At 44.1% G+C, this 24,493-nt stretch overlaps 1 protein-coding gene across 1 annotated transcript in view; it reads right to left on the bottom strand.

The window, feature by feature from the left end:
* Nucleotides 1-3,480: 3,480 nt before the first annotated feature.
* The window catches only part of LOC146857297 (uromodulin-like), a 51,874-nt gene continuing 30,861 nt past the window's right edge, over nt 3,481-24,493 (bottom strand). Inside the window, exons 7-9 of the mRNA XM_085646817.1 lie at nt 20,747-20,944; nt 17,029-17,191; nt 3,481-5,167 (exon numbers count right to left, since the gene is read on the bottom strand). Of these exons, the coding sequence (XP_085502943.1) occupies nt 5,099-5,167; nt 17,029-17,191; nt 20,747-20,944 (430 nt within the window). The 3' untranslated portion in view covers nt 3,481-5,098. The remainder of the gene's footprint in view (nt 5,168-17,028; nt 17,192-20,746; nt 20,945-24,493) is intronic.

Below are 24,493 nucleotides of genomic sequence, written 5' to 3'. Positions count from 1 at the left end.
TGTTGTGTATGTACACGTGTTTGTGCTTGTTTGTATGTGTGTCTTTTGTTCACTGTCTACATGACACACATCCACTCTTGTGCAGCTGATCAACGTCACTGTATTACCTCATACCAACTCATGCCATGGGTGTTGTATATGTACACGTGTTTGTGCTTGTATTTGTTGTTTAGTTCACTGTCTACATGACACACATCCACTCTTGTGCAGCCACAAAAACACACACATATTTATTGTATATGTGGATTTCAGAAATGGAAAAATCACTTATGTACATACACATTTTGGCTTGACACACACACACACACACACACACACACATGCAAACACGGATATGCACACATAGGCATAACACAGACAAACACACTCACACTTCGCAGGCACACACACAGATACTTTTGCACAACAGTGAAGCGTTCAAACGTGTGCAGTGCTTTGTTTTTGATGTGCATGCTTGCGGGAATGTGGAGTTGCACTCTCCACTTGCACACATGAGCAATTGTGTGCATTTGTGTGAACTTCTGAAACATACGCAGTGCTTCACTTTTCATGTTCCTGCTTGGAGAAATGTAATGTTCCCTTCAGGGCACATGCTTACACACATGCCACACGTATGCGATTATTGTGAACTACAGAAATGTACGCAGTGCTTCACATTTCATGTGTATATTTGTTGGAACACGGGGTTAAGTCTACACACTAGCACCATCACACAAGCATGCACCTGTGTACCTTAGTGTGTACTTCAGATGTAATGCAGTGCATTTCATAAGTATGCTTTGAGGAACATCATGGGCCACTATGCACACTCACAAGCACATAGGAGCCGGTGCATTAAGTGTGAGCTTCGGATATATATGAATGCTTCTCATTTCATGAGTATGCTTGAAAAACACAATGTTCTACTCAAGATGCAGACAACGCATGCGCCTGTGCTTGTGCACACTAGTGTGGACTTCGGATATTCATGCAGTGGTTTGCTTTCATGTGTATTCTTCTATAAATATAGTGATTACCGCTACATAAGCATACAAAAATATAACCATGAGCTTCCGCGCTTTAGTGTTAAAATGTGTGTAACACAAGGGTGCGTGAGTATGAACTTAGGAAACGTACTCCATGCTTCATATTTTACGTGTATATCAGGTGAAATTTAGGGGAGTGTTCCCAAAGGTAAACTTACATGTGAGTACATATACATGTGTAAGTTTACTCTTACACTTTGTAGTAAATTTATTACTTTAGGCTATTCAATTTTTACGAGTGTAAATTTACTCAGGGTCGGACGGGCCTATAGGGCAACCAGGCAGTGCCTGATGGGCTGGTCTGACAGGTCAGTGTGGGGGAAATTTTTTGGGCTGTTTGTGGGCCTGTTTTATGGTCTCCTGGGATGGTATGTACTGTTGATTGCCTCGATATTAAAACACACATTGCTTGCAGTAAGCCCAAATGCATGCAGTCTTCCATACCTTGTAAAACACTTACACAGCGTGTCTTTCAAAACTGCCGCCCTGATTTCCAAATATGAGCCCCTTTTTTAGCTTTCCAATACTCTAACGGGGACCACTTTTATTTTGGTGCATGGGTCTACGTTCTGTCCCAATCCGACCCTGAAATTACTACACAGTGTAGGCTTACATCTTTCCACTTCCTGAAATGAGGGTGGAGCCTTTTTTACAGGTGTAAGTTACTGCTTGTAACGTTTCACAATTAGAGGAGATCTACACGGTCATGGCAGAGATCTCGGTATGGTAAAGTATAGGGAAAAGTTTAGAAGTGTATTAAAGTTTTTAAAAAATAAAAAAAAATTAAGATAACTAGTAATATAAATTAATTTAAAATATTTATTTTAAATATAGCACAATATACAAAAATGTTACAGCTTATTTAACCTTAATTTTGATTAAAATATACAATTATTTTGAATATGGTAAATTAAATTAAACTATATTATTAAGATTTAAATAAAACATTTCCACTTAAAGTATAACATTTATATTTATTTATTATAGTAAAATTAATAAAAGTTATGTACAGAATCAATTAAAATTAATTAATTTTATTAAAAAATAAAAGTTATAATATTTTTTACTTTAAAAAAGGTTAATATATTTACATATATGTATATATGTATGTATGTATCTATCTATGTATATATATATATATATATATAAACATTAAATAAGATTTATTTATATTTTTTAAAAGTTGTTTTGGATCCTTTTTGGCCGTATAACTATAGAAATGGAGTCTGTGAACATCAATAGGGTTACTCTTTTGTGGGTGGGTGCATGTTGTTTCATAAACCACTCCTTAACCCTCGCTAATCCCCTCCTTACTCCTCCCTTAACTCCTCCCATTTAGTAGCAAGCATTCCGCATTTTCCAGCCACGCCACCGTTCCTCCCACATTTATTACTAAACGCAGGCATATGTGTGCCGAGATCTCCACAGTCAGAGTGGATATCTCCACATAAAAAAATAGGAGAGACGGAGGCATTGACATCCGTATGCAGGTTACCGAATAGCATTTTGTAGCAGTACTATTTGGTACTACTAATGTACAGCTGCGGCCCGCCCATATGGGCGAAGGGGCCACGCCCCCTCAACTACATCCAGAGAGGAAGAGTTTCTGTCAGGCTGAGAAAAGGTCAGCCTGACAGACACTCTTCTAGTTCAAGTCAGGCAGCCAGTAGCTAGATATGCGCTAAATATGCAGGACCGGACTGGCCATAGCAGACACAGGCATTTTCCCCGGTAAGCCGCCAGGGTGGGGGTTGGTTTTGGACCAATGGGGGCCGTTCTTGTTACCCGGTGCCGGTTTTATCGGCCCCCTGTAACAAAAGCAGCTGCAGTGTTTTTCACGCGCAGCCCCCCAGCGGCCTGTCTGACTCAATTGCCAGGGCCGGTTGGCGTTTCCAGTCCAGCCCTGTAAATATATCGGCTCCTGGCTCCCTGGGCTGAACTTTCTATGGCTGAGCATTTCACTGCCCTGTGTGTGTGACCTCCTCAGCCTGGCATAAGTACCTCAAGGCCCTGCCCTCGTGACGAGGGGGAGCGTCACTGATTGCCTCGGACCTGGGCGCCTCAGTTTTAAGCCCGGACAGCCCTGGGCTGAATTTCAATCAGTGACACCTCGTCCTCATAGTGGGGTCGGGTCAGCAACTCTCACTGAACCCATCCCACACTGTGACGAGTGGGGGACTGCTGCCATCCCTCACTGGCCAATGAAGGAAAGCAGCAGTCCCAACCCTCCTAGGACCTCTGAGGCTTACCTTTCTCTGAGCTGCAGGAGAGGTAAGTTTCGTGTTTTTGAATGTTAACGGGGTGCGTGTATGTATAAACGTATGAATTTGTTGTGAGTATGTGCTATGAATGGGTGTGTGTGTGTGTGCGTGTTTGTGAATGAATAGGTGTGAGAGTGTGTGTATTTGTGGCCCGCCCGCCCACTCCCTGTCAAAAGTACCGGTCACCACTGCTAATGTACAGCAAAAGGCAGTTTGCACATACACTCCGTTGTGTTCATCTCCAGACACACATAGAACATGTGCGTAGACTTCAAAAAAATGCGCAATGCTTTGGGTTTTACGTACATGGTTGGATATCGGTGGTATTATTGTGAACTTCATAAATGAATGTGAAGTTTCGCCGGTTTGGTAGTAATATATTTTAATTTTGTTGAACACGTGAATTGCTTGCCCTGTTGCGCTGATTTGCTGTGTTTAACTTTGCACTTGCATGTGAATAGCATGTTTTACCTTCCAGCACCACAGAATTCTTTGTCCACAGCTGGTCAATTACTCGTTAGTAGTCACATTTGCCCTATTGCTGGAAAACCAAGATCTATATATATAAATGATGACGTATAAAAGATGCACACGCAGCAGAGTAACAGATTCCTTGACTATGGTCCAAACTCCTCGTTGGTTTCCCTTTAGTTTGTCTGCCTCTAACGTCCCTGAATCTCGGCACAGCGCCAAGTAACCCTGACATGGTGATCGAGTGCTTAGCAAACCCCCATAGCATACAAATACTGCGAGAGAAAACGTGCATATTACAACATTGACATAAAATGGACAATGACAGGACTGCACCTGTTTCACATAACACATGTTGTCATTCCAGTTTGTTTCAAAGAGGACTGAGCTCTAGAGAAAGCAGAAGATTTCCCAACAGGTCGGCTGGCTTGTGACTGACTCTGTCCAGTCCTAACCCTTCACGGGTCACGTGACATGGGATTTGACGTTGGCGTCGTCGCCACTTCTCTTTCGCACGCCGACTGACAGGATTTCCGCTAGGTTCCCTAGAGCTCAGGCCTCTTTCGGCTTTTCTCATCCAGTCTTCAATGACAGCTGTTACCATGAGCAGTTGGATTGCCTGGCAATGCTGAAATAACTCCTGACTTACCTCAGAGGCCGGCAACTTACCCCACCCGGTGTCCACGACACCTGACCCGAGTGCGTGAGCAGCGATGGGCGCCGAGCCAGAGCCAGAGGAACGACTGACAAACCGCGCCAGTCGACAACTGCAAAACTGAACAGAGAGAAGCTTAGACCTTGACGTTCAGGTATTCCCGCCACAGTGGCGCCATGGAAACGCCTCAGGCTCAGTGAAATAACAATTAGACTGGGAACAGTTACCACAAATAATCTTATCCTGGGGAGCATAAAAAGGGTTTGATATTTGAGAAAGCCTGGGGGGCACATGTGTGTTTTGGGGCATTAGAACACTTGCTGTAGATAGGTTTTATTTTCAGAGACGCCTGAGGTAGAAAGACAGCTCTATGCCTATAACCTCGTAGAAAGAACCGGTGATGGAGAACCGGCGTTTGAAACACAACTCGACCTGGTGAAGAAGAAGGGACTTCTCCAGTCAACCATGCCCACTGCACCCACCCAGGTCCAGGTTCACCTCATCGCTGGGACTCCCTCTGCATGGTGCCCAGACATTCCGCAAGCATCAGTGCTCTGCAGCAGGCCTGGTACCCATGTTCTGCTGGTACCTTCTGTCTCATACAGGATAGGACTGTATAGGTTAATAGAGTGAATCTGTGCACAGAGAGAAAGATACTGTACACAGACAGCATGCAGTAGAAAGATTTATACTTGCAGGAAGTAGGCCTCAGTGTGTTCCACTCCAGGAAGGTTTGTCAAACAATATACCCAATACTGCGAAAGAAGAGAGAAGAGGTTACTGCAGCCTTTCTACATCCAGACAGAGCCATTTTGTTTCAACATACAGCATCAGGCTAAAGGAACTGGTACAGATGCTTCCCGTGACCTCTTGAACTCACTCTCGTATACGAACATCCCCGAGGTCTCTGAGCTTCTGATTATTGACAAAACGGCCTTAACATGACTTTCTTCCGCTCAAACTTTCATTAGATCAGATTTTAAGGTGAGATCAGTTTGTGGAAGGGTATGGGGACATTCTTCGAAGGGTAATAATATAACTGTATCTTTGCTACCCATATTCCATGTTTTCAAGCCATCGTGTTTAGTTCTGCGATCACCCGCTTCCATGGACCGCATGCAGGTGAGCATCGAAGGGAGGTGGTAGTGAGCTGGGAGGTGGAGTGGCTGCTAAGGGTACTTTGGCTTTAGCTGTTAAGTGAAGAGTTAAGGGGAGGTAAAGGACTACAATGCTCAGCTAGGCAGGTGTCCGTTCATTAATCCATAATAGGGAATGGGCCTTGTTAGGTGGGCCATATACAACTGGGTGGTTCACAGGGTCGCCTACATGTCTTCTTGGGGAGCTTGCTAAGAGTTTTATTTGACAAGAAAGATTGCAGGCTTCAAATAAGATATTCAAATTAACAACTGCAGAGAGTATACAGAGAAATAATTTCAATTTATTAACATGCTGTAAAATCATATATATATAACAAAATGTGTGACAAATGTAATAGCATGCCATAAATTGATATGCATAAAGGGTCATGGGACTGGCAGGTAGACCACACAGGGGACTGATGCATACCCATCCAAAGGCTTCTGTTCCACTCTCTGTTGTTTTGCAAATGCGTTCACAGGCTGGCTTCTTTGTGCCTCTAATCCAGGGCCTGCTTTAGCATTGGCGGGGCCCAATGTGACAGACTTTGTTGCCGCCCCCAGTGATCTCCTTTTTCACAGATTCCCTCACTACCTCTCTCTAAAAGAGCCCTTCATCCCTCTACAGCACCTCTCTCACATTTATTTGAAGTCTCTTATAGCTCCGCTCACGTCAATGTAGGATGTCAGAGGGCTTTATGCCAAACACTCATATTATATAGCGAGTAGCCATACAAGTGTGTAAATGTTATATACTTGTGTTTGCTCTGTTCCTGTATGTATTCCTAGGTCGCATCTTTCAGCACTACTGGTTGCCTAGCACACTGGATCGTTGGTCTCTTGGAAGCTCCAGTTCAGCAGTTTGTTACTGGTGGCTGATGATGGGAGTTGCTTTGTGAGGGTCCTGGGTGCTGATCTCCTAATTCTGGAATAAACCTACCTTTCCACCCCTCAACCTGCGTGGACTCCATCATTTAAGGATACAACAGTAAATCAATGTGTTTCATCCAGAGTGTCACAAATAACCATTCCTCGGGCCTTCTCAGTGAGGCAGCTGTAGTGATGAGCTTGAAATATGTACCCGATGACATGTGTGGGAATGTTCATATGAAGAGCCATTATATAACATTTGTACATTCTATGGGTTTGAATAAGGCAGCTCGATTGGTGACTGTGCCTGCCGCTGGATGTGTCTTGGGTTATCTCTGATTAAATAAACGTCTCATCAGGAATTCGTGGGAGCAATCTTTATTTATATCACAACAGTTTTGGCGACAGTACGCCAGGGACTGGCTTTTCATCAGAGGAATCCAAGCTGCCCACAGCGTTCCATTCCTTCACATCAAGCGGCAAAAAGTTGTTATCAGCCCCACTGGCCAAGTCTAAACGCGGTCTCCCACCTTACTCTGATCACCGATCAATAGCGCCTCCTACTGCCACTAGTAACTGGGGCTTCCTGTCGCACCCTGACATGGGTCAGCCTCCAGCCTCATCAACATTAAGGTCAGGGCTTTAAGTGGGCCGGGTCTAAAAGGGTCTGAGCACCGGCAGTTTTTTTAAAGGGCCACGAAACGGGTCTCTATCGGGCTGTTTTTTGCCCAGGCACAAGAGGTCAGTTTTTTTCCTGACTGCACTGACAGCAGGCACATCATGTGCGCGTGCTCACACTCAGGGGTTTAAGTGGGATGAAAAAACTCTGGGGTCTCAAAGGGGCGTGGACAATGTAATTAAGGGCGTGGCTTACAAACACATAAGCTAGAAATCTGTGCTTAGCATAGTGTGTTGCCCGACTTGTATTTTACTGTTTCTGGCATTGCATCCAGATATATGATAAAACAAGTAACATCATACCTACAACAAGGCAGGACTATTGGCTTTGTCAATGGTTGTTAGTTGCATAAAATAGACAGCAACTATGGCTTGTTGTATATAATATTTAAAAAGCTTCCACTTAAAGCCCTGCTGACACCAGGACGATGTCTCTGCTCCCGAGTTTCAAATAGAGAAGGGAAATCCAGAGAGAAAATGACTCTCTTTAAAGGATTTCCCTTCTCCTACAACGTTCATCTGGCATGCCATCATGTCATAACTTCACCACTAGTGAGAAGAGCATTGTGAGCAGCGCACATCGATGTGCCTGCTGTCACTGCAGTCTGGAAAAAACACGGACCGCCTGTGCCAGGGCACAAAACAGCCCGATAGAGACCCGTTTCGAGGCCCCCTTAAAAAAAATGCCGGTGCTCAGACCCGGTGAGACCAGGCCCACTTGAAGCCCTGCCACACTGCTCTTCTCACTAGTGGAAAAGTTATGGTATGACGTCATGCCAGGAGGGTGTTATTAGAGAAGGGAAATCCTTTAAAGAAAGTCATTTTCTCTCTGGATTTCCCTTCTCTTTTTGAAACGCAGGAGCAGCAACATCATCATGGTGTCACCAGGTCTTTAAGTGGAAGCTTTTTCAATATTATATACAACAAGCCATAGTTGCTGCTTATTTATCTCATGCAACTAACAACCATTGACAAAGCCAATAGTCCTGCCTTGTTGTAGGTATGATGTTACCTGTTGTATCATATATCTGAATGCTATGACAGAAACAGCAAAATACAAGTTGGGCAGCACACTATGCTAAACACAGATTTTGACCTTATGTGTTTAAGCCACAACCTTAATTACAGTGGCCACGCCCCTTTGAGAGACCCCCCAGTTTTTCATCCCACTTAAAGCCCTGATTAAGGTAATGGTCGTATGGTCGAAGCGCAGGGTTCGGCACGCCTACACCACTGCTCCTGTAGTGTTCAACCCTGCCTAGATTAGTGCTGCCATAGCGTTTGCAGCAGGCCTGGACCGCTGCTCCCATAACAGTGGAAGGCTTGACAGGGCCGGCTTTAGGGCAGTGCGACCGGTGCCACCGCACCGGGTGCTGGCTTCCTGGGGGGTGCCATATTTGAAAGTTTATTATGCTTTTGAAGCACCTGCTGCAGCGTTTCTTTCCCCCCGGCAATTACCAGGCCTCACATAAATGCGATGATAACTCGTGTGATTAATTATCTTCCTGGAGAGAGATCAGCATTTTGTATAGTTGAGGTTTTGACTTAGGTGAAGTTAGTGCAGAGGGTTAATATGCCTGCTGCAAAGAACTTGTATCATGTAGATTACAGAGTGCATATGATGTAAACAGATCAGCAGATTACTGCTTTCAAAAGAGACATCCTTTTGTTACTTGCAATTTATAACAGTGAGCTATTAACTTTCATCCTAGAACTGCATAAACACTGCAAAGTATACATTATTAGAACATTGATTAATGTTGCAAAAAGGGTTAATTTGTCTAGAAATCAATTCTTCTTATTAAAGAAAACTCCCAACTATGCTGTTTCTTTTTCGACTCTGCGTTTGTGCTTCTCCACACCAAGCACTCCTAAACTATACTGCCTTCCAGTATGGATGACTTGTGACTCCTACACTTTCAGTCCTTTGGCTTATGTAACATTTCCTATACACTGATTTACACACGTATGATTGATTGTCTCTGTGTAATGTGTGTGTGATGCAAAGTGCTCGGACACCCTACACTGGTATGAGTGGCGCTATATAACTAATTCAATGCCTCTGAGAGAGTGTAGTTATGGTGACTTGGTCACTGTTAAAGGGTGCTAGTGAGAGAATCCGTGGTGGAGGTGGTCATTGGGGGGGGGCGCCAACAAACATTGTCGCACAGGGCGTCACCAGCACTAAAGCCGGTCCTGAGCCTTGAACTTCATGCGCAGGCCTAAACCAGTGTTCGCCAGACCTAAATCAGTCTTCCTGCGACATCAGAAGAATGCCCTCGCGCTGAAGCGCTAAGATCTTAAAAAGAGCCTACCTCGTGGCTCCCTTGAGACCTGTATTTCACGCACTCCCCTTGTATTTCTTGCTGTCATAGTGAGTCACAGTTTCTGATTGCTGTGTTTTCCCCGGCTACATCATTCGCTTCAGCTCATCCTGCATTGCCATCTAGTGGCCACATGTATGTATTTACGTAATTTCTTTCTAAACAGTTTTCAGTTCAGTTCACACTGCATTGCCACTTAGTGGACATTAGGTACAGAATTGTTATATAGTTAAAAAGAAAATAATTTTGTGTGTTTTCTTTAAATGAAGCTTTGGGGTGCAACATTGAAGCATGAATATTAATACTCATACTGTAACACCCCCCTCCTTCCTGATGTTACCAGGTGATCCACCAATTGGATGGGAGGACTGGATTGACAGTTTTGATTACTATATTTGGCGGTTCATGATACAGATTTCTCTGCAGTCAGGGCTCCTTAGGCAAAGAGGGCCAACATTTATTTAAATACCCTCCTACAGTGCGTGATGACCAGGGAAATGAAATAGAAGGTCTGTATAGAGACACTAGACTGCGCCTTCAAACCAGATTTGCAACGCAAGTGAATGTGGTAATGCGTAGACACAAGTTTTATACCCAGTCGCATTGACCATCTGAATCAGTTGATGATTTTGTAGCCAGATTAAGGGAATCGGCAGCCAAATGTCAAATTGGTCAGATGAGTGAACAATTAATAAGAGATCAATAAATAGTGCAGTAGCAAGAAAATGCAGAAACTGTTGTGGGCAGCCAGCAGTCGTACGCCAAAAGATGCCATCACCATAGCCAACGTGGCGGAAGAATTCGATAGGTGATTGCGACAAATGCCTAAGAATGGAACGGAAGGGAAACACACCTCTGAGGTGTTTTGTTGAAGATTCATGCGTGGTAAATGCAGTTAAAAGGAAACTTTCGACCACCAGTGGAAATACTAACAGCAGTAGTATGTCAAGAGATCCAAGAGCATCTAGCTTATTCGGGAAAGTAGCATCTTGAATGTGTCACAGGTGTGGGAGCAACTTCCATTTAGCAGATTCAAAGAACCGTTTTGCAATTGGAAACTACTATTGCAAATGTGGAAAAAAGGGACATTTTGCACACATGTGCAAGCCTCCGGCCAAAAACTATCCTCAGTAGATGATGAACAAGAACAAAGAGTACTGATGGTTGATGGTGAGGCTGGAAAGAGAGATGAAAAAAGGAAAATAGGCCTGAGAGTAAACTTTCAAGCGAATGAAAAAGTGATATCTCTGATGGTGGATTCAGGCTCTTTCTATACTATTAAACCAAAGCACTTCTTTGATACTGTTTGGCCTGCTGAAAAGATACCAAGGTGCAGATTTAGGGGTGATAGAATATATTTCTGCAGTAATCAAGTTTAAAGGTCGGGAGACCAAAGGAAAGGTATTGTGGCAATGGTGGGTTCGCCGGTCTTAGGATGGTCTTAATAGTACGGGCCACACATCGTGGTGAACCCTAGAGCTGACAACCAGATTATGGTGGTCGAAGACCAGCATGTGGAAAACATTTTGAGCTGATTTGAGAGTGTTTTTCAAAACAGAAGACAGAAGCCAAACAACACGTGCATGTGATAAAGCTCAAGAAGGGTGCCCTGCCTGTGAGACGTGGTGAGGGGTGGGGCGGGGGGTGTATCGATAGCTGTCAAATAAAAAGTGAAGGAAATTCCGCTGTAGATTATGTAGGATGGAGTTATTGATCTGGCAGAGGCCACGAAATGGCTGTTGCTGGTCGTGATCACCAATATGTTGGATGGACCTCTCAGATTCTGTGTTGACTTACATGAGAATGTTGTCATCGATAACTTAGACTTAAGAAGTGCTTATCTCCAGGTTAAGCTTCACCCCGACTCCAAGCATCTCACTTCATTCATTACCATTATTATTATTATTATTACAGTTGCTTATAAAGCGCAGCTGACACCCTGCGGGTAACCTGGCGCTATGTTAAGATGTTAACTGAGTGTAAAAAAGACTAGGCCCCTGCCAGGCGGAATTAGCAGGGGGCTAGATGGCAGGCCCAGGGAAAGAGACAGGTTCTTATCCTTTTTCGGAACTGCAGCAAATTATCTATCTGTCGAATGTCCAATGGGAGTGTATTCCAGAGACGGGGAGCTGCTGTGCAGAAAGCCCGGCCTCTTGATTTAACTTTCCTAACTCTATGCACCCTCACCAGATTTGATGAGGATGAGCGAAGCAACCGAGGGGGGGCATACCAACTAAATTTTTCCTGCAGGGATTTGGGTCCATGTAGGGCCTTAAATAACATGCACAAGGCCTTAAATTGTATTCTCTTTAGGAGTGGCAGCCAATGTAAGTCAGAGAATGCCAGAGAGGCAGAGGACCGACGTGGTCGTCCCAGTGCTATCTTTGCAGCCATGGTCTGTGTTCTCTGCAATCTCTCGATCAGATGCCGGGGGAGTCCAGGAGCAAAGCATTGCAGTAATCCAACCTGCCGAGGATAGTACTCCGGACTATCAATGTCCTAGCCTCTAATGAAAACATCGGAAAGATTTTTCAAAAGGCCCTAATCAAACTGAAACAGTCCCAACTGTCTTGTTGACGTGTTTCTCTAATGTAAACTTGTTATCAAACATGACTCCCAGATTACGCACAGCGTTACCATGGAGGGACCCTTTCAATTTAACAGGCTTCCTTTCGGTCTCTGCTCAGCAGCAAGTGTTTTTCAATGAGTAATATCCAATGTGTTGTCAGGGGTCAAAATTGTCATCTTCCTTCAGTATGACATACTTATTTTTGGAAAAGATATTGCAGGGCATTACAAGACCTTGAGTGAAGTTTAGTCTCGTATTGATATGGCTGGGTTAACAGTATGAAAGGAAAAGGGTGTTTTTCCTGTTGCAAGAGGTGGATTACTTAGGGTACCTTATTACTAGGGACAGACTTAAACCAAAAGTTAATCTAGTCAGTACAATTGTTAATAAAGAAGTACAATCTGACAGGGATAAGATCTGATTCTTTATGGGATTAGTGGAATATTATTCCAAGTTTGTGCAGGATTTTGCTTATAAAACTGAAGCTCTGAGGGTTATGTTATGAAAGGGAAGGACATTTGTCTGGTAAGAACAACAAACCGCATTCTCCCTCATTAAGAACGTTATTGCCACTGTGGGTGTCGTAGTGCCCTTTCAAACAGGTTTGATGACCATTGTTACAGTGGATGCCAGTGCGGTAGGCATTGAGGCATTACTTTCGCAGAAGCATAGGAGAGTGGAGAGGACTGTTGCCTTTGCATCTCGCTCTTTGATTAGTGCGGAAATGAATTACTCCGTCATTGAGTCAGAGGCCCTAGCTGCTGCTTGGACAGCTTGTTATTTTACAACTTTCATTTGGGGAAGTATGGTCCTGCTACGGAAAGATCATAAGCTGTTGATGAGAGTTTTGGGACCAGGAGGCACAACAAATTGTTCAGGGAGGTTGGCAAGGCTAGCAGCTAAGTTACAAGAATATGATTGCAGATTGGAGTATGTCCCAGGATAGAAGAACAAAGTTACGGACTGTTTGTCAAGGCTTCCAGACAAAACAGATGAAGTGTCTGATTTGGCCACAGAAGATGTGGTTGCTAATGTGAATAATGCTACGGACGGATTGGAGAATTGTTTCTCCAAGGAGGAGTCGGCAGGGCTATGGAGTAGGATGACACCCTTAAAAGGGTGGTGAAGTTGATGAAAGGTAAAGTGAGGGGAGAGAGTATGTTGCTGGATATGGTAAAGCCTTTTCATCAAGTACTGGATGAGCTAGCTGCCTGTTCAAGATAAATATCTGGTGATGTGAGCTGAAAAATTGTGCCACCTAGTGTGATAGGATCAAAGTTGGTGCACTTAGAGCATGAGGGTCACTTTGGTCAGACATTAACCCTCAAAAGAGTCAGTGAAAGATTTTGGTGGCCACTCCTGGATGCAAACGTGAAAAGTTGGGTGAAGCAGTGTGATATTTGCAAGGACTCTGAGAAGCAGTTGAGAGTGGGCCTGGGAGGTGTGGATGTGGCTAAAATTGTGTCAGAGGCAGGTGTAGTGTGGGAGAGAGTTTGTTTGGACTTTATTGGCTCTTTTACTCATAATCTGTAGCAGAAGAAAGGTGTGGCCATGATGGTGGATGTTAAATCTAAATACGTGGAGGTGGTCTTCATGAGGAATGTCAGCACTAGGTCTACAATAACCGTTCTGGGAGATGTTTTCAGAAGGGAAGGTATTCTGCCTGTTTTAATAGCAGATAATGGCATTCAACCTACTTCTGAAGAAATGAGGGTTTCCATGGGCAATATTGGCATAACGCATGTGTGTACTTCTTTGTACAATCCCTAGGTGAATGGTTTGGTGGAAAGTATAAACAGGTTGATGAAGGGAGCAATGCAGATGGCCTGTAGTGCAGGGTTGTCTTTTCGTGACTCCGTTAAAGGCATGCTGTGGGCATGCCGCACTATGGTCAATACCAGCACGGGAAAGTCCCCATTCGAGATGATGCATGGTAGGTAGCCAGGCACCAAGTTAGGGCCTTGATAGATGCGTCAGGATTGAGTGTGGGGAACCAGCAAAGACGTTTCATTGATATTGAGGACTGGTTCAAGGTTAAACCTGGTTGCATTGGAAAATCTCTTGTCCAAATTTAGGGGACCTTATAAAGTGAGTGCAGTTGGATGAAACTTGGTCAAGTTAGAAAATGAACAAATATGCAATCTGGCGAGAGTTGCCTTATAGCAACAACAGGGTGAGGTGGAAGTGAAAACTGATGGTGAAGAAAATTGCACAGCATGGCTTCTTATGGGAGATAAGGAGTTTGAGAACATACAAAGGAGAGGGTGTGATTTAGTTCTTGAGAGGGGTGATGGTGATACTGGTGGGGTTCAGGTCCAAAGGGACATCCTGCCTATTTTGCAGATTATGTTTTGGGATAGTGTGGGTGGAATTGATCCTTAGTTGGAATTTTTAAGTGTTGTAGTAAGTTATCTTGGGGTTTGTGTCTGGAGGGTTGTTGTTATCACTAGTGTGCAGTTATGTGGTCTTTTTGTTTATGTATTCACTTGTTTTACATTCATTCAAGGGTCTTGTATTTTGTTGGGAAGGGAGGGGGGTGTCTTGTGATGAGCTTGAAATATGTAGCCTATGAAATGTGGAGGAATGTTCATGTGTAGCACCATTATGACATATGCACATTCTATGAGGTTAACTAATGCAGTTTGGTTGATGACTGTGCCTGGCAGTGCCTTGGGTTACTTCTGATTAAATAAATGTCTCATCAGGAATTTGTGGGTGCAACCTTTATTTACATTAAAACCACAGCGTATCTTATACTGCATGCAGCCTATCTTATATTGTGTGTAATGCATTGTTTAAACTAATGATCTACATATTCACTGTGCTGTCTTTCACAGAATGGGCCCTTTTAGCACTGTAAATATGTTTATAATCCCCAGATCACCAGCCAGAAGTCAATTCAGTGGCCCTCGGACTACACACTTCGACATCTGAAGTGATGACATTAACCAACTATGATTTCATAGTAGAAGAATGCATTTCCCACTGCTGAGTTTAAGTTGTATTTATTGATATATTTTTGAGTTTTTGAATATCACGCAAACTCGACCCAAAGGCATTGGAGCTCTTTACATGAGCACCAGCTACATTTCTCACGGTCTTATATCATTTTTTTAGGCATGGGTAAATTAAGTGATTTGCTTGGAATCACCGGATGTTGAGCCAACGTTGAGGCTCAAACCTGGTTCCCCTGTTCCATAGTTGGCAACTCTAACCGTAGTGCCACATCCGCTCAATTCTCTCATTTTTCACCTGTGGGCGAAAGGCCAACAACATATTTACAGAATATGTTGTTCTTTTTGTTCTTGCTCTAAGAAAATGTGACTTAATTTTTTTTATCTGTGCAGCACTTTCCAGCGAGTCACCAAGCTGTGCTGATCACATACAACCAGACAGGCCCTGAATCCTCGTGCTCTCCCCACTGATACATTAGCCATGGTTCTGGCAATTATGGGGGTGAACCCAGACGTAACCAATTTATCGATGTTGCTGCTTTTTGCCGTAATAATCTTTTTTATATCCCCACGTCCGGTGTGAGATAAGACACAGTGAATTGCAAAGGAAACGAGGCCTTATCTGTGTCCATTAATATTTTGAGACAATATGCATTGCTTTAGTAAATGTCACATCACTTTTCTCTATTGCTCGAATATGCTCTGCGGTGCGTAATTTGAGAGAGCGCATGGTACTACCCATATATCTATTCTAGCAGTATGTTATGGTAAACAGTGTCAAAGGCAGAAGATATGTCAATCAACTGCATGTTGGTAAGAGGGTAGGTTTTGATGCTAATCCCAATCTACTGTCCCTGGTAGAAAAGGACCTGCATCTAAAAATTACACCTCCACGAAGCAGGGATAACTGTTCAGCACACATACAAATTGGTGAAGTATCAAAGCGTAGACTTTTTTTTTACGGGAAGGGCACCTTTCCAGTGACTAACCAAAGGACACCCTTCCAGTAAAGAACCCATGCTTGGCATCACATACACACTCTTGCAAAATAGTGCAAGAGTGTGTGCGTTGGCGCAAGGCAGCCTAAGGTAAGCCAGCGTTAGGGGAAAGATCAAAGGCACCATTTCTTAGTAGAGCTGGTGCTGTAGTGCTGTCTCCTTTTCACACAACACAAACAAATGTAAATGTAAAAACAAACACAGCATAGCAACTGAGCTGTAGTAAGTGAAACCGTAGTAAATCAGTCCCGTTTCTTTAGATGAAGAACTCTTAATATACAATGCCTACCAGTAGGGGTGAAATATGACTCCTAAACCTTGTTGCCCTCATTGTCTATGTAACATTTCCTATACATTGATTTACGCTTCCATTAATTGTCTCTGTTTGATAAGTGCATGTGAGACCTAAAGACATCCTTCACTGGTTTGAGGAGTGTTATAAAATAAATTAAATAAATGTGAGAGAGTGACTAAGGAGAGTAGAGGGGCACTATTGGAGGGTGGTAGTGAGGAAATCCTTGGAGAAGGATGTCATGTGGGCCTGGGGACACCAACCGAGACTGTCCTTCTTGGCGCCACCAACACTAAAGCCAGCCCTGTACACAACATATCATCAGAGGATGACACAGTCTCAGTCTGTGATGGACACCCTAAAATCGCATGCAGAGGCACCCGCAAACCACCAACAGCACTCGTGACCATATTAAAAGCAGACTGTCACCGATACAAATGCCAACAACATACCATCCTATGACCGACAAAGGAAAGGAAGGGGAGATGTTTCTCCTCTTATTAAAGTCCCACACAAAGGAAAGAAATGAGTGAGAGGGTACAGGATTTGTTCCCTTTAATCATGGTTACTAAATGATTTCAGTCCTGGAATTTTATTTAACAGCTCAATGCATTCTGGAAGTTGTAGTCCTGACTCACCTCAATTGGAACGATTAGACTAAATTTTCAGATTATGGTTTGTAGCAGAAGAAACTTGACAGGAATAAAGTGTACTTGGTGACATAGAGCCATCAGGTAACCCTACATTCAACTGGCACATGCAGAGGCAATGGCTTGGAGGTCTGGAGGCGCTCACCTTACTGTTGCAGTTTTCTGCCAGAGGGTCACAGAGTCTGGAGTTGCAGAAGATGAACAGTTGACTCTGATTCACAAATCTGAACATCCCGAGTTCAAACTTCACGAGGCTCGAATTTCCATTTTCTATCACCCTGGTGCTAACTCCCTGGTCTGCTGCATGTCTGGAAGGAATACAGCCAGGGGTCAAAATATGCCAAAGACATTGAAGGCTGAACTACAGGCACAGCATGGGAATGTGTGAGAAATGTTTCATCAGCGGCATACAGTGATCATGTGATCATGCTGGCTCTAGAATACTGTTCTTGCACATGTGAAATTCAGAGTACTTCCTGGAATTTTGCAGATGGTGAAATACCAACCTGTTTCAAAAAGCCTATTATCAAGGGGGCCACTAGTTCTTGCTTTGACCCTTTTCCCCATCTACTTTCAAAGGTACACCTTAATCCTGCTCCATCGCTCCTCGCAGGTCAGGTCAGACACGTAAATGTGGCCCCTCACCCACTAACTTTCACAAATGACTCTCTCCTATCAAACCTTTATCAATATGACCACACTACTACCATGCCTACAAAAGCAGTGGGTTTACATTGGTAAAGAAGCAAGCTAGTCTGTAAGAGGAGTTGTTCTAGCCCCCCTCTCTTCACACTCTTTTCAGAGCTTTTGGGATCTGGGCAGGGGCTAGCCAAGGTGAGCAGTTCTTCACCAGTAGGAATGCACCGGGGGAGGGGAGTGGGGGGGAAATTTGGCTATTTGAGCAATGGGACCCAGGAGATGAACTTTGTGGCTTCTAGAAGCCACCATCTTTGGGTTGCATGTCAAAATATTGAGGTCAAGAATATGGTCCTCGCACAAATACCGACTCTAGAATATCAACTACCAACGTGGTTGTCTTTAACTGTGTTATTGTAAAGAAACTGTTTTTACCTATGGAGGCGGGGGGGGATGGGTAGGATGGGAAAGTTTGGGGGCAAGGTTGCTCCTCATGCATCCAGCTGTAGACTGTGCTATCAGTTTACTCACTGTGATGAAGGTTGGTCGGGAGAAGATGATCAGTGGCAAGGGTGGGCAGCTTTCGCACCCTCCCAGATGTTTCGATATTACAGTGCAAAGCAGAACACACCTTTAAATGTTAACCTGTATTAATCATTGTTTAATGTAAATTGTGATGTTCTGAATATACTTATGTGTCAATCAAGGACAAGCTCTAACAGCCGGCAGCTGCTTGATAACTGAAGGCCATTTGGGTCCACAGCCACGGTGGACCATCACAATAAAGAAAGTCCATCATCACTACCCTAACCTACCCTCTGCCATGCACACACCTAATCCGTCACTCCCTATTCCCTCTCTGCAAAAGACACAAGGACTGGGATCAGCTTCCTGCTGCTGTTGACAAACATCCAAGATATCAGCATAGACTCCATTTTATTCAGAATTGAGTGTATTGCCCATATTTGCAGCTTTTCAATAAAATGCCATTTACCTAGGATGTACTTTAATGGATTATCTTCTGCACAGTTAACTACTCTTGTAAAGTTGATCGAGTTTATGCTATGTGATTTATACTTTTTAACTTTTTGCTTTTATGCTGCTGTTATCTTTTGGAGATATATATTGTTTTACTATGTGTGTGATTTTAATTTGTTTATTAGGTCAAAGTGTTTTTATAATGTATTTTTTTTGAACGCCGTCTTCTGCGAGGGAATTTTAGCTAGTGTTTGTCATGTTATTTATTTATTTTTCATTTTTAGACCTGGCGAAACTCAGATCTTTCTATTTCAATAAAATTATATAAATACATATAATATACTTATCGGGGCTTTCAGCCAGTCTTCTTCGTCCTTTGGTCTGCTATATTGTTATTCACATTTTTCTTCCACCCACTTCAGGATACATTGCCGGACAATGGGTCAGCCTATTTCAGCCATTGCCTAACTACACTGTAACTGATGGCATTTTGCCCTTTTACAGGGAGCACCTCCCCACACAAAACAGTCCCTTTCAGTTCCAGGGACTACTGTGGCTAAAGCCCTTATTACGAGTTTGGCAGTCCAATGGATGGTCGAACCCGTGGTGGTGGTCTGCGGACCGCCAGACTGGCAGTCTGCCCGCTGCATTAGGACTGTGGCGGTTGGACTGCTAAGGCACCACTGCTGCCCCCTGGCGGTTGTGCAGCACTCTCAGGCCCTTAATATGCTTGCAGTCCCCTTTGGTTTTGCTTTGGCAGTCTCGCTGCAGCACCGCTAAGCATATTAGAAGTTTCCTCACCGCCGCACTTTTCGTGGAGGTGCGACGGCCATGAAAGTGGGTAAACAAAGGGGGCCCTACAGGGCCCCCTTGTGCCTTGACACCATGGTGTGCATGCAGGTGGGCACATGGTGTGCGCGCCTGTCTGCATGCACTCCTATGTTCCTGCATGGAATAAAATGCACAACATTTTGCATTCCTGTTTGGGCATGAACATGCTTTCATGTTCCCATTGCAGTGCCTATTTCAAAGGAACTGCAGTCGGAACGTCAAAGAACTGCCTGCTAGCGACTTAAGTAGTCATAATCTGGCGGGCGGTCTGTTTTGGCTTTAGCGGTGTGGGAGTGGGGAGGCAGCATAGCGGCCCGCTCCCATACCGCCTAAGTTATAATAAGGCCCTAAATATGCTTTTTGAGACCAAATAAATTTTTGCTTTCAGTCAATGATTTTAAATTTTTTTTATTTGATGAGGGCCAGGCAGATATCCTAATAATAAAGTTTAGCAAAAATCATGACAAAACTGAACAGCCAACACCAGACCTTTTGGCTTTGCCAGTGCTTGTTTTCTATAGTGCTACTCTACCAGAATGGTTTCAGTGCACTTTACTGTGGAAAAAACTGTGGAGCTGGGACAATACAAACAAATAAACATACTGTCTTTTTTCGCTGTCAGCATGTAACTGACTCTGCCCAAACTCCAGTTCTTCTGGTCTTTTAAAGGCACAGAGCTGTCAGGATATGGGAAGATTTCCACTAAGACCTGGACCCTGTGTGGGTCTAAATGAGGTTTGTTGAAGTACTTTCTTCCCTGCCTTGCCAAAGTTCCGTCAGACATGCTCCTTTGCCACACGGGCTGGAATTTAGAAGTGGGTTTTTGTATTATTGGATTAATATTAATAACATGTTTTGCATATAGCGTTTTACAGCCCAGTTCGGTCGTTTCTAAACTTTATTAGTTAATAAAATTGCTTGGTAAAGCGCTGGCTTGTGCCAGAAGCTACTTTGTAAAGCCAATAACTAAGGACTGGTAGTTCAAGCTTTCGCCGAGGTTGCTTGATGGCTCAAAATGTCTCAGCAGCAAGTTCCACTTGGTCATTCAGCGATGGCTCAGTCCTTCCCTCCTGCTGACCAGTGGCACCATGGAGGTCTCACCACTGCCTGCCACCTCGCAAGTCTTAGGCCCTGTGAGCCCACCGCCTCCATTTGAAACATTTCTGTGTTAGCTATAACTTATTGACAAACCTGATTTTAAGGGATGACTACCTAACAGACTTGTCCCGGTCTACGGGCTTGAAAAACCCTGCATATGACCAACCTACGTAGAGCCATGAAGCCGCAGACCCAATACCGCAGTAAAGATTAGAGAATACTGCAGTTATTGAGCAGTGCACTGACTAAGCCAGCACTGAGAGCTCTCCTTACCATTCAAACCTTTGGACTACTCTATTCCCAGCAAACTACCCCCTTACCCATCGGTGATGAGCGGCACACTGTTGACAATGCTGGAGTCTCCGAATGGGTTAGAGAAGCACTGCTCTGTCCGTAAGGCGATTCTGCTTGTGTCGCTGTTGGTCACCTTGAGCCCCACATAGAGAGGTGGCGCATTCAGAAGCACAATTGAAGGCAGTGAGACGTCTCTGGCGAAGCGGGCACCGGGCGTCGACGAGCTGGAGGGAAAAACAGTGTGTTAGGAAGGGGAGAACACATGACTCCTCATACACTGAGCGTTCGAAAGGAACTATGCACCAGAACATCACGAGAAACAGGTGTGAGGAGATGAGATTAGATTTAAAGAGCAGAAGTAGGACTAGGACAAAGCGCAGTCAAGACCCAGTGGGGGCCGGACGTGGGGCAGCATAGACTGAACTCTGTTTATGAGTGATTGGAGGGGATGCAAGCTTGGAGGAAGACAAACCAAACTCTGAGGAGCTGAGGAGAGAATCACCCACGATAGCCAGACGAGCCCAGACAGAGATGAACAAGAATGACAGCACTTTGTGCCACGTCAGGGTAGACCAGACTACACAGACCTAGGGGACTGTAAGTCTGTGGGCCCTAGGCCCACATGCCAAAGCATATGATAACACGGAACTGATTATATGGTAATTCAACTGACCCTGGGCACGTGAGCCAGCCCCTTTTATTAGCAGGATCACCTGACTGGTGGCACCTGTGATGGATGGGTGCGGGGTGGGGGTAGACACTGCCCCTAGGGAAGGGTTGCTATATGACGTGTGCAGCAGGACACTAAAGGGACTATAAACCATACTCAGGGTAGACCAGACTGTACAGAATGTAAACCAGACTTAAGGGAGCCCACCCTAGAGGGGATAACCCAGACCAGCGATTGGCCACCTGGGTTCCCTCTAGGCTGAGCTCTGCGCGCGCACTCCATGCCGCTCACTCCTATGCCCTGAGAGCGCCCATTCAGACAAACGCGACGCTGCTCTGCCGTGACCCTGGTCAAAGACGCTCTTCCATATTGTCATCTGCATCCGGCCTGGGTTCTGCATTGTGAGAGGGCCTCTCCCTTCCCGTTCGTATTTCGGAGAAGAAAACCTGAGGAAGCAGGAAATAACGTCCAGGGCTCCGCTCACATTTACAAATTAATTGGTGGGTTCTCACACAAAAATGCCCAAGAAGCTTGGCACATACATTTCAGAACACAAACCACAAAGACTGATTCTGTGCTAAAATTCAGTTTCACAAACTGTTTTGCAATAACTGAGCAAAAAGGAACAAAAACTGTGTAACTTGTGTTTTTGCGAGTTAGAAGAGCATACCTATTTTGTATCCATGTATCTTTTTGTTTGTGGCCACATGGCGTCCTTTGAAACAAACCGCAGGAAAACTGAAATGTTTGTCATTCTCAATCCCTAAAGAAAACCCTATAATAGCGCTCTGTGCTGCGTGCCTGCCACGGAGCTACGCTTCTGTCTTTGAATCCCTGAAAGTCGGACTACAGGGCCTGAGGAATAGAAACAAACGATTCACATCAAGCGTAGGGAGTAAGTTCTACCTCCAACCTCCCCTACTAATAGGAGATCAAACTGTGTACAACGCATAAGTAAAACTCTCCCTCACAGGGGATGTTGGAGCCATGCAAAGCAAAACGGGGGGATTTGTGTTGCAAACATTGTTTTTCTTCCTCCATGTTAATACAGAGCCCCTAAAGCTCACACATGATGATAAAACTGCCACAACCAATAACAGTATTGAATGAATCCAGGCCAGTAAAAAGTAATTTGCTTGCAAAACTGTTTTGCATTTTCTTTATTTTGATGAAGCTTTGTATAATTTTGTCCATAGATTTAGCCCCTTTTATTCTGAAGCCACCTGACTTTCTCATTTTAGGAGGTTGGATCCTCCATTTAAAGCTCCCAAATAACTGACTCCTTCGCACTGATAGAAGCTCCTGACTCGCCAGGGCTCCCCGAGTTCACAGCACTCTACCCACACATCCAGTCAGACGCCTGATGCCATTTTTATTGATACTGGTTTTTCTGTCACTTTCGCCCCTCTTCCTCTTATATGCTCCGATCTTTCTATCTGCCTTTGAGTAAACCTAGAACCAGTCGGTCTCCCCGCTTTTCCAGACCTTGGCCCACACTTCCCTTCGCAATAGCCCTCACCCCACTCCGCCCTGTAGCTCCACCTCTTCTGAACCTCTTCACGGGCCCACTTGATGTGGGAGACCCTCTCAAATGCATTATTTATCACCTCTCACATCCTTCCTTTCCCTGTACTCTGACTATCTTAGAGCCACCGAGTCCTATTGCAAACTCTTAGAGCCGCGATGTCGCACATACGGTAGTCCTATGGACAAATTGACTTTTAAATCCGAAATAAAAAATACCAACGTCCGATCTGGACTGCTAGGTCTACTTACTGATAGAACAAAATCAAGTCTGCTTCTTTTTCCCATGAGCTGTATTGCATCATAAAAATCAAAAATCTAATTTTTCCTCAGGTCTGTTGCAACTCTCTATACCAGTGGTTCCCAAACTTTTTCAACCCACGGCTTCCTTGACCTATTGGCCGCTGGCCACGGCTCCACATTATGTTACTTTTTTTGGGCGGCTGGAGGGATGCAAGAGCTGCCTCAGGCCGATGAAGGTATTATAATAATGGATGTATGTCGTTACAACACATACTTTTACAACGCATGCACTTACAACGCATTTTTTACAACGCAAAATCCACTACAACGCATTCCATTACATCGCATGACACTACAACGCATTTTTAAAAACTACCTTTACAACGCATTCCATTACATTGCATACTACCTTTACAACGCATACCATTACAACGCATAATATTACATTGCATTTAAGGTAAGTATTGGATAGTATAGGGGTAAAAATTACTATTCTAACTCCAGGGGGTGCAACAGTAGGGTAAGTGTTGGATAGTATAGGGGTAAAAATTACTATTCTAACTCCAGGGGGTGCAACAGTAGGGTAAGTGTTGGATAGTATAGGGGTAAAAATTACTATTCTAACTCCAGGGGGTGCAACAGTAGGGTAAGTGTTGGATAGTATAGGGGTAAAAATTACTATTCTAACTCCAGGGGGTGCAACAGTAGGGTAAGTGTTGGATAGTATGGGGTAAAAATTACTATTGTAACTCCAGGGGGTGCAACAGTAGGGTAAGTGTTGGATAGTGTAGGGGTTTTAATGTAATATTATGCGTTGTAATGGTATGCGTTGTAAAGGTAGTATGCGATGTAATGGAATGCGTTGTAAAGGTAGTTTTTTAAAATGCGTTGTAGTGTCATGCGATGTAATGGAATGCGCTGTAGTGGATGTTGCGTTGTAAAAATTGCGTTGTAAGTGTAGTGCGTTGTAATAGTTGCGTTGTAAAGGTTGTTCCCCTCCTTAGTATGTTTGGACCTGGAAAAACAATGACCAGGATAGACTCTGCTGAGATGATTTAATCTGAGATACAGGCAGCTAGAATTTAAAATTCATGGATGGAGAAACGCTAGATAAGGATCCGGGTGGGAGTTTACACCAGGACATGACAAACTTGGCAAAGGCTAGATGTGGAACGGAAATTCCAGGGAGTGGGGATACACCACAAGGGCTCACAGTGGGAGAGTTTCTCTCACACATTTGTAACTAAGTGTATAAAATCCTTTAGCAGTTGAACAACAAAATGTCATTCTTCCATTTTAGGTGAAGGCGGGGCCTCCAGTATCCCCACAGACACAG

This window comes from Triturus cristatus, chromosome 3_2 (genome assembly GCF_964204655.1).
Source record: "Triturus cristatus chromosome 3_2, aTriCri1.1, whole genome shotgun sequence".
Taxonomy (NCBI): domain Eukaryota; kingdom Metazoa; phylum Chordata; class Amphibia; order Caudata; family Salamandridae; genus Triturus; species Triturus cristatus.
The sequence above is the reverse complement of the archived record's forward strand: the minus strand, read 5'-3'. Positions and strand labels throughout refer to the sequence as shown.